This window comes from Rhincodon typus, chromosome 21 (assembly GCF_021869965.1).
Source record: "Rhincodon typus isolate 14 chromosome 21, sRhiTyp1.1, whole genome shotgun sequence".
NCBI classification, from domain to species: Eukaryota; Metazoa; Chordata; class Chondrichthyes; order Orectolobiformes; family Rhincodontidae; genus Rhincodon; species Rhincodon typus.
In genome coordinates this window covers 20468947-20480014 of record NC_063352.1, presented here as the reverse complement: position 1 = coordinate 20480014, position 11068 = coordinate 20468947, and the positions used below count along the sequence as shown (strand labels likewise).

The 11068-nt window shown below is 42.9% G+C and overlaps 1 protein-coding gene across 1 annotated transcript; it reads left to right on the top strand.

Annotated features, from left to right (window-relative positions):
• Positions 1-470: 470 nt before the first annotated feature.
• Positions 471-6461, top strand: sox8a (SRY-box transcription factor 8a). The gene is made up of 3 exons (XM_020512334.2): positions 471-1276; positions 2751-3007; positions 4464-6461. The coding sequence occupies exons 1-3, from the start codon at positions 816-818 to the stop codon at positions 5189-5191; spliced, it is 1446 nt and encodes a 481-aa protein (XP_020367923.2). The 5' UTR covers positions 471-815; the 3' UTR covers positions 5192-6461.
• The last annotated feature ends 4607 nt before the right edge of the window (positions 6462-11068 follow it).

Genomic DNA, 11068 nt, shown 5'->3' with positions numbered 1-11068 from the left:
AATAAGGATACACGTTAGCGAGCCGCTTAGCGTGGAAAATGTACATTGCAACTTTTTTTTTATAAAGATTGCATACCTTTCCGTATAAATAGTTATAAATCGGTTAAAGCCTCTGAAAGCAATGGGCTTCGAAATGCCAGAACCTTCATGATTAGGGAGAAGCTAAACTAGCTCATTATGGTCTACAGACCGAAAATCTTTTTGTATGTCAAATATTTTCCCCTCTCATCTTGGTAGCAGCTTTGAGGCAGGGCATTTGTAGCAGCCTACGTTTAATACTTAAATAACTAACGAAAAAAAAGGCTTCTGTGGAGTTGGAATTTTATTTTGAAAATGACAAAAAGCAAACAGCTCCCTCACGATCGCTCCTTTAAGAGAATCCCACCCATTTCACAGCGGAGACCAATCGGTGGAAAGGCAGCGAGGACCAATGGGAGAGGGCCAGGATACACTGATATACCGTAGCCGTAAACAAACTTCTGGAAAGAAGTTGGTTTCATTTGCAAGTTTTCGGTGAGCAGCGGCGCGGTGGCTATCGAAAGTGATTTGACATTGTCTCCCGCGCTGAGCTGTATCTCTCTGAGTGACTCACATGGATATTGCCCTGCTCAAAGGAATGGTTTTTAAATGCACACACCGAAGCCTGCCTTTAAAGTAGCATTTGCAAAGTCGAACTTTATTTATCCGTGTTGCCATTTTTACGTTCTCAAACATTGAAAACTTTATTTTCATTTGCAATTTTTTTGATCGCCGAGCGTCTCTTTGCAATCTCCTTTTATTGCGTGTGAGTGGCTACGTTCGGATTTGTTAAGTCGATGCTGAACATGACAGAGGAACACGAGAAACTGGTGGCGGAGGCTGCGTGCAGCCCGGGTTGCAGTGGTTCCGAGAGCGAGTCGGTCGGATCCCCGGGCTCGCTGTCGGACAGTGAGGCTCCCCACGCCGGGATGTCCGAGTCTGAGGACTCGGGGAGCTGCGGCCGCCCGCTCTCCGCCTCTAACGGCAAGAAGATGAGCGGCGGCGGCGGCGGGGGGGAAGAGGACGAGCGTTTCCCAGCCTGTATCCGAGAGGCGGTGAGCCAAGTGCTGAAGGGATACGACTGGACCCTGGTGCCCATGCCGGTGCGCATCAACGGCACCTCCAAGAACAAACCACATGTCAAGAGACCCATGAACGCGTTCATGGTGTGGGCGCAGGCAGCCCGCCGGAAACTGGCGGATCAGTACCCGCATCTTCACAATGCCGAGCTCAGCAAAACCCTTGGCAAACTCTGGCGGTAAGTCAAGCGTAACCTCGGCACTGCTACACCGAATAGACTTTGTATTCGTGTCGATAGATCTTGGAGAATGGATACAATATAACTGGCAGTTCTATCCACCCAGGATAAACCCTGTGTTCAATACGCGGTCTATAATTTAGAACTCCATCACCATAAATACTTAGGACCCAGAATGAGGACAGCGCTGAATGAGATTCCCAGCCCATATTTGATCAAATCAAATCAAATGCTGGCTGGGAATCTCATTCAGCTCTATCCTCATTAGATCCCAGTTGGCAAATATCTGGCACTTTCTGGGAGCGGGCTCCTACCCGTCAATGCAAGCTTTCTCTAGGAATACAGATCGTTTGAAGGGCTGAAAGCGCTCGTATGTTTTACTGTCATACCCGACCCCCAGAGGATGAGCATTAACAACTTTCTGAATCTGTAAGCCTCCACTTGGCGTTCGTTGCCCATTCATGATTTTTAACCGATGCCAAATCCGTTCCAAATGACTGGCCGATAGTTTGGAGGGTTCTGCTGGGCCACAGTTTGATGGAATTGGCGCCTGTTTTCCCTCTCTGGCTCCGGTCGAGGTAAAGGGCTGGATCGGAGCTCCCAGCGGAGGGGCACCTCCCGCTCCTGTCTAACGGGCTGGCTGCAATGTCCAAATAGCCGCTTTCACTTTCATAGTGAGGGCCCCTTGTGAGACTGGATGGTTAACATGGAGCTGATTACACAACTGAAGATGAGAATAGAAAGGGAGGTTGAGGGTGAGTTGGGGGGGGCGGTGTCGGTGCTGTGGGTTGGTGGTGGTGAGCGAGGAGCCTTTTTTTTAATCATCTCAAAGATGCACTGGTCGATTGGATCCCCTAATCTGGCAGGAAGACGATCTGCTCGGTTACTGGATCCATTTATTTAGGCCAGGTGACATTGCACATTGTGCGGTACAGATACACTCCCAGGACCGCACAAGAGCTTTTTTTTTCAGATTTGCTACGAGAGTTCGAAATCGTCTTTTTAAAACGTACAATTCCTGACCAAACCAGCTAGAAGTCTTCCCACTGTCGGAGAGTTTAGTTCCATTTCGATCAGTTCCATTTAGTTTAGTTCCATATAGATCAGTTCTACTTAGTTTAGTCCCATAAAGATCAGTTCCACTTAGTTTAGTCCCATATAGATCAGTTCCTTTAATTTAGTCCCATATAGATCCGTTCCATTTAGTTTAGTCCCATATAGATAGATCAGTTCCATTTAGTTTAGTTGCGTTTTATTTTCAGTGATAACTTTTAGAAGAGAATTGGATGAAACTTGAATTGAAAATCATGGAACTTGTTGATTAATTCTTTCATGGAGCTGCTCCGGAGGGGTGTCTGCTCTGTCCGATTTTCTGTTTGAGGTTTGGGAGAGGTTTTGGGGGTGGGGGGTGGGGCGTGTTGAAGTTCCATGGAGAAGACTCGCATCTAATCGATTGCCGTGTCTTCTTTTACAGGTTGCTGAGCGAGAACGAGAAGCGGCCCTTCGTGGAGGAAGCTGAGCGCCTGAGAGTCCAGCATAAGAAGGACCACCCGGACTACAAGTACCAGCCCCGCCGGAGAAAGAGCGTCAAGAACGGGCAGGCGGAGCCGGACCAGGGCGCCGAGCAAAGCCACTTGCCCGTCAGCCAACTGTACAAAGGCGGGCACCCCGGGGACAGTGTCCCCGGAGGAAGAGCCATTTCCGATGGGCACCACCCGTCAGAGCACACAGGTGAGGAGATAGGCAGCGCCCGATGGGGGGGGAGGGGAGGGGGCAATGCCAGTCAGAGAGGCGGTGGTACCATAGACACAGAGTCCGGCTCCATTCTAACGAAGCGTGGCCAACCCAAAGAGCGAACTTGGGAATAATCAGACAACGAACTGCGGACATTGGAGATCTGAGACCAAAATATTAAAGTACTGGAGAAACTCAGCGTTTGTGGAGAGAGAAACAGAGTTAACGCTTCGAGTCCAGTTACCCTTTTATTCAGAACAGTTCTGCCGAGTTTCTCCAGCAACTTCTGCTTTTGTTTGATGGCAAAATTGGGGGTGGGGGAGGGAACGGGCAGCGGGGTAACTTCAAATTGGATCAACGTTTATTCTTTCAGCCCTCTCCCAAGGAGTTTTGGCAGACGGGGCAAGGGTTTAATTAGTAGTTTTATTTCTGCACCGTACCCTCCTCCAGAACAATGAATCCATCAGCATTAAATTGAGACGTTCAATCTTAAAAAAAACACTTTAGCAGCCGCACACCCTTAAGAGTGGCATCCGGAGGTAAGACTTTCGATTACCCGATTGTTCTGATTTCAGTTTCATTTGAGACTCGAGTTTCTCTTCACATTTACCAAGAGCCAAAGCACCCAATATTTCTTCCTTTTATTCAAAACTGCGACATGTAAGCCTCTCCAGCTCTCAAAGGACCAATCCCCCAGGGCGGAACTGACAATAAAACAAACGGGCCAAAAGACTTTAGATTTTCAATGTGTGTCAATAGACGGATCTAATGAACAAAGCTTTCGCCATCCCAGCAGCTGAGATTTGAACTGATTTGAGTTTGAAGTAAACTTCCAAGCGTACAAGGGACCGAGGACTTCGGGGGAGAGATCGGAGAAATTGGGATTGTTCTCCCTAGAGCAGACAAGTTTAAAAGGAGGTTTAATAGAGGTGTTTGAAATAAGGGAGTTTTTTTTTCCCCTGGAGTAAACAGAGTTTCCATAGGCCAGAGCGTCAGTATTGGACGGGGAAGGTGGAGGAGGGAAGACAGATTTAAAGTTATTGAGAAAACGGAGCTTGAGGAGAGAGAAGAATTTTTGTTACTGGACAAAATTATGTTCTGGATGCAGATTCAATAGAAGGAAAGAGGGGTGGATTGCACGATCAGGAGAGAGGGGCCAATTGGATCGCTCTAGTGCAGAGATATTTTCCAATCAACCTGTTTGGAGATGTTATTACAGACCTCTGGAGCAGGTGAGACTTAAACCAAGGACTCGTAGCTCAGAAGTAAGGGCGTGACCACTATGACACAAGAGGTCAAACAGGCAAAGAGAAACGATGGGCTTTGGAACCTCTTTCTGTACTCCGTGATGCTAAGTGGTAGATTTTCGGCCGCTCTGTGTAAGCTACTGTTAAATTAGTTTGGTTTTTGACCCTTTAGTAAATGTGTGTCGTTTTGCTTTGTTTTTCATCAGGGCATGCACAAGGCCCCCCGACTCCCCCCACAACCCCCAAAACTGATCTGCACGCAGGGAAGCATGAGCTGAAAAGGGAGGGGCGCCCCATGGTGGAGAATGGCCGCCAGAACATTGACTTCAGCAACGTAGACATCAGTGAGCTGAGCAGCGAGGTCATCAACAACATGGAGACATTTGATGTCCACGAGTTTGACCAATACCTACCACTGAATGGCCACGCAGTGCCTCTGTCTTCCGACCACAGCCATGGACCAAACGCGGCAGGCTCCTACAGTGCAACCTACATAACCAGCAGCAGCCCGGCCCAAGTCGTCTGGAACCATAAGAGTGCCTCGTCCTCTTCACCCTCGTCATCGGTCTCCAGTGAACCGAGTCAGCAAAGGCCACACATTAAGACCGAACAGCTCAGCCCGAGCCACTACAATGACCAACAGCATGGCTCTTCGCCACAAACCGATTATAGCTCCTACAGCAACCAGGGCTGCACACCTGCCAATGCCACAGCAGTCGCCTTTTCTGGCTCGCAGTGTGACTATACAGATGTCCAGGGTCCCAATTACTACAATCCTTACTCTGGATACCCTTCGAGCATCTACCAGTACCCGTATTTCCATTCATCTCGTCGCTCTTACGCTTCACCCCTCCTGAATACTCTGTCCATTCCTCCATCCCACAGTCCAACTAACTGGGACCAACCAGTCTACACGACCCTCACCAGGCCATAGGAAGTCCTTGCTGCCCAGGAGATGTGTTGGGTGGGGGTGGTGGGGAGGGGGTGCATAGGGAATTGGGATATCTGGGGAAACAGTGAACTCAAGAAGCCTTGAGACTCAAGCAGTCTTCCATGGCATTATGCACTAATGAAGGACTGAACAAGTGGAGCACTGTGCCATTCCAGTTTAAGTGCCTGCTGATTCAAAAGGTTGCCAATCCTGGTCAATGAAAACCACCACTTGCTTTTAGTTTAAACAAAGGAGAAACACAAAGCTTTTGGTTGAGACAGACTTCCATGTTGATTACAGACAAGAATAGGAACCTGGAAAATCCTCTGTGAGGACAAAGGACGCTTAAATGAAATTGGTCAAATTCTGCAAAATAATTGTTTTCCAAGTTTCTTTTATTGCTTGTGTTTGTGAAAGGAGGTACTACATGCATTGAAGAATTCTTGAATTTTGAAACATTGCATTTCTGAAACTTGGAAAGTTGTTGAAGTGTATATTTATCTTATGGATTTTTTTCCCTTTTTATTTGGAATAATTCCAGCAACAAAAATATTGGACTTTCAGGTGGGAATTTATGTGTAATCTTGGAGCGTGTAGCTTGAGGAAATATAAGTCTGTTAAATTATTTCCAACAGGAGGAGAGATAGTTCTTGATTTTGATTAATGAACCAATTGTTCTCTAAATCAAAACAGAAACTATATCTTACAAAACATGTTACATGCTTTGGAATCATGTGTTTATCACCTTAGCTGAATTTCTGGAGAAAACAGTAATGCTTTTCTAACAGATGAGTTCTAAGGAAGTTTGTTCCTTCTCGATTAGGGCGATTGGGGAACCAGATATTTTAGCCAATAAGCTGTGAATCTTTTAATTCTCCTCGACAATAAAACTGCACCTATATTAACAAACGCTGTCCATTAAGTAGTGTAGTCTAATACTGTCTTTTGTTCTCCAGTTTCAATTGTATGCTAAGCATATAAACTCGTTTTCCATTTAAGTGCTAACTTGTGCCTTTAAATGTTTGCAAAACTAAAAAAAAATGCTAATTTTTACTTCTATTTTTGGAAAAAAAAGTGTTCATTTTCTTGGTAAATTCCTTTTTTTGCAAAACATTTTCTGTATAAAGTTTGACAAAAATCAACTGTAACTTAACCATTCTGTGTTTGTACTAGAAATTTCTGTTAGAGATATGCAGAATAATTTCTGACTAAGCAACGTTAACTTTTGTACAGGTAAAATTTGTCAAGATTAAAAACAAAGCTTTTTACTGTACTTTGTTGGTGTACCTATTTAAAAAAAAACTCTATATTTAATTTCTAAAACAAATATGTTAACCTGTAAAAAGGTTAGAATGAGGAAAAGGAATGAGGGAATCTGACCCTAAATAATAATCTAAAAGCTCAGCTTTTGGATTGATCATATCCATCAAAAATCGATCTGTGGTCTAACAAATAAAGATTCAGTTTTGATTCTGTTTCAAAAGATTATTTCCAGTTTTAGCAGATTTGGACTGATCTTGACAGACTTTTGAGTCAAATATTGTCTAACGTGCATATGAGTGATGGATTCAAATACTCCACTTAGTTAACTGTTGTCAGTTCTTAAATGCAAGGGACAATGTACTTCATAACATGACTGGACCCAAGCCAATGGAGTCAGTTTAAAAGAGTGCATTTTTTAAAATATCAAAATGATATTCCAGTGTTCAGTTCTATATAAAATAAAGACAGAAAGTGCTGGAATAGTCAGCAGGTCTGGCAGCATCTGTGAAGGGAGAAACAGATGATGACAAAGGAGATGACCTTTCATCAGGACTGAAATTCAATTTAATGTTATATTATCGTTTATTAGACATGCTTAGAGATCACATGGAAAGAGTTTAAATGTTTTTTAAAAAATATTTATATCATGGAATGGAGGTTAAAATGGATATTCAATTTGATCAGAACAGACATTTATCCCTTTTGTTTACAACAAAAAGGGTCCTGGTCATTGGTATACTTTCTATTTCCTCCTGCACAGTGTGACCATTTTGTATTCACACATTTCTTTCCTGATGCAAGTTACCATTTCATGAGTAAAAACCCCTCTAGTTCCACAGCTATAATGTGTATCATTCTTAACTCATAATATGACAAAGCTTCTCACAGTCATGAATGGCTGTTTTTCACAACAGTGGAAGAGCTGCGTTTCCTCAGCTAGCCAACCAGTTTGAATAACATAAAAGCCATAGAATGGTACAGCACGGACACAGGCCCTTTGGTCCAACTCATCTATGCTGACCAGATATCCTAAATTAATCTAGTCCCATTCGCCAACATTTGGCCCAAATCCCTCTAAACTCTTCCTATTCATATACCCATCCAGATACCTTTTAAATTTTGTAATTGTACCAGCCTCCTTCACTTCCTCTGACAGCTCATTCCATTCATACACCACCCTCTGCATGAAAAGTTGCCCCTTAGGTCCCTTTTAAATCTTTCCCCTCTCACCTTAACCTTATGCATTCTAGTTTTGGACTCCCCTACCCTGGGAAAAAGACCTTGGCTATTCACCTTATCCATGCCCCTCATGATTTTATAAACCTCTATAAGGTCAGCCCTCAGCCTCCGATGCTGCAGGGAAAATAGCCCCTGCCGATTCAGCCTCTCCCTGTAGCAAACCCTCCAACCCTAGCAACATCCTTGTAAATTTTTTCTGTATCCTTTCAAGTTTAGCAACATCATTTCTATGACAGGGAGACCAGAATTGAATGCAGTATTCCAAAACTGTCCTAACCAATGTCCTCTACAGTCTCAACATAATATCTCAACTTCTATATTCAATGCAGTGACCAATAAAGGCAAGCATACCAAACACCTTCTTCACTACTCTGTCTACCTGCGACTCCACCTTCAAAAAACTGAATCCCCAAGGTCTCTTTGTTCAGCAACATTTCCCAGGACCCCACCATTAACTGTGTAAGTCCTGTCCTGATCTGCATTACCAAAATGCAACATCTGACATTTCTGTACTTTAAATACCATCTGCCAATCCTCAGCCTATCTGATGAAGGTCCTTATTTTTGAGCAATGTATTAAAATGTTGCTGTTTCTACTTTGGTGGATTCAAGGTGGCATTATTTGAAGGCGAAAAGAATTAGCCCGGTGAACTGAACAGCATTAATCATTTTACCAACACTAATAAGTCAGATTACCTGGTCATTTAGTCTTCAGTTTATTTTGTTTAATTTAGTTAACAGTCCAATGAACAAGTCCTGTGGAATGTGCATCCTTTTCATGTATAAAAACATATCTCATTCCTTGGACATCTTAATGAGCAAGGCATCAGTTTGAAGAACTCGTATTGCAACAGTGCATCTATGGAACTAGAGCTGTTTGTGGAATCTTGCTGTGTGCAAAGTTAGTTGATCTATTTGCCTACATGACAATAGTAACTATACTTCAATGTGATTCCAATGGCTGTCAGCAGTTTTGACATCTAGGGTACATAAAAAGTGATATAAATACAAATTGATCTCGTTTCTTTGTCAAAGCTAGATTGCAATGTCTGAGTTACTAAATTATTTCTGTGTTATCTAATTATTTACTGGTTTTTACTTGGAAAAAAACTTTCTTTTTCCAATGCAAAGTCAGATACTGCGCATTTATATAGGATCATTCACAACCTCAAGATGCCTTAAAGAGCTTTACAGCAAATTAAATACTTTTTGAAGTGTACCATTGCAATGACCCTTCCCTCCCAAAAAAGATTTCCACCAGTTATTAAGAACATTCTGTCCATTAGAGTAAACTACAGAGAGCTCCATGAAGGAGAGAAATAACACGACAGCTTTACAACCAGCAAATGTGCTCAAACAAAGACTATTACCACCACATCAAGATTTTCTTGCTGGAAATGTCTCAGTGAAGGGAGGCACTCCATCTAGTGGATATAGTTGCGAACTGTAATTGCTTCAACCAGAAAGAGGTGGATTCAGGTGACTCTCCATCTTATTATATTCCTTGCATATTGCAAAATACTGCCAGTGAATTTTAGTTTCAATTGGAATCTAGGTCAACCATTCTCATCCTTTCTTGGGCGGCCTCAATTTCTTTTAAACTGGAGCATATCCAAAACATTGCTATTCGCATCCTAACTCGCACCAGATATTGCCACTGTACTCACCGATAGTAAGTATCTCCTGGTCTGACAAAGATTCCATTCTAAAATCTTATCTTTGTTTCAAATTCTTCGGGGAACTCAGGCATCCATATTGTTGTAATCGCCTCCAGCCCTATAAACACCTGAGATCTCTGCATTCTCCAAATTTTGAAATCTTGTGCATCCCTCATTTTAATCAGTTGACTAACTTGTGCCTTCAGCTCCTTAAACTCCAAGCTCTAGAATCTTTGCCAAAATCTCTACACCTCACTACTTCTTATTACTTCCTTAAATTGCTTCTTAAAACCTATTTGTGCAAGTTTTTAATCACCTATACTAAGATCTCTTTAAATGGCGTGTTCAAATCCTGTATGATGACTTGTCCCTTGAAGCTGCATGAAATTATGATGGAAGTGCTATAGAAGTGCAATTTGCTGCTTTGTTTTCCTTGACGTTGACATGAAGTATCTGCAACAACTGTGATAACTGCGCACGCGCAGTTCCACTGAGGGACATTCTGTGCCTCACCTTTATGGTGGGTGGTCCACACAAGTCTGTAATGAGAACCACAATACCTGGTCTGGGATATATGTGACTCCATTCTGCATAGGCATGTTTGACTTTTAACATTTCTCTGAAGTGGCCTAGAAAACCAGCCAGTTAACAATGTGACTGGGTTTGGGTAATAAATGGTGCCTTTACCAGCGATAACCACATCCCAAGAATGAATGGACAAATAACCTTTGGGATTTGGTCAGTAATAAAGTCAACTGAAAAGAAGGTGGCTATTTATATTTGACACCAGAAGTGTGAAACCACAAAGTTAAACAGTCTCACAAAATGATGTTCTGTATCTCAGGGATGTGTGGTGCCTCAGTTATATTAACCATCGCTTTGAAGCTGGCTGCGATATAAGTGCAACACTCGGTTTTCTGTTTGGGCCACCTCATAGCCTAACAGCTACCACTGGGAGCCTGAATACCTTCCTTATTCATTTACTGTTCTGTACAAAGTGTTCTTGTATATGGGGACGTGTAAAAATGCAACCAGATAAACCAAGGCTTCATAAACATAACATGGCAGAGCACATAGGGAGCTGGGCATTATTTGTCTTTCCGGAATGAGGAGAGTAGTGTATACGCAGCACACCTTTTGCTACTTTTTTTTGCAGGCAGTGAATTGTTTAAGCATCAAATTATTTTTAGTCCCTCTTTTCTCTTTCCTCTTTGCAACCTCACATACACAAAGCATTCCTACAGATCTCAGCCTATGCTCTTTATAAGTACCCATAAGCATTGAAATTGGGTGACCAACCAAGTATAATCTTGTTCCCTACACACCTATATTACACAATAATTATTACAGCTCAAAATGAGGTCATTTAGCCCAACTGGTCTATCCCAATGTATATGCCCCACATAAGCCTTCTCCCACTCATCTTCATATCACCCTGTCAATATACTCTTTCATTCTCATGTATTTTTCTAGCTAGCTCTTAAATGTGTTCGATTATTCTATATGATTGGAAAGTCCACATCGTAACTATTCTCTGGATCAAGGCTTTTCTCCTGAATTCCCTTTTGGATTTAGTAGTGACTGTTTTATACCTGTGGCTCCCTGGTTTTGCTCCCCGTTGCAGGTGAAGATGTTTTCTCCGGAGGAGTCAAGGGTTATGCGGATAAGGAAGTGGAATTGAGGCCACGGTCAAATCAGCCAAGATCTTACTCAATGTCAGA

Coding starts and splice junctions, on each gene's coding strand:
- sox8a (XM_020512334.2), top strand. CDS start 816: ATGCTGAACATGACAGAGGAACACGAGAAACTGGTGGCGGAGGCTGCG. Junction 1,277..2,750: donor ACCCTTGGCAAACTCTGGCG/GTAAGTCAAGCG, acceptor CTTCTTTTACAG/GTTGCTGAGCGAGAACGAGA. Junction 3,008..4,463: donor CCACCCGTCAGAGCACACAG/GTGAGGAGATAG, acceptor GTTTTTCATCAG/GGCATGCACAAGGCCCCCCG.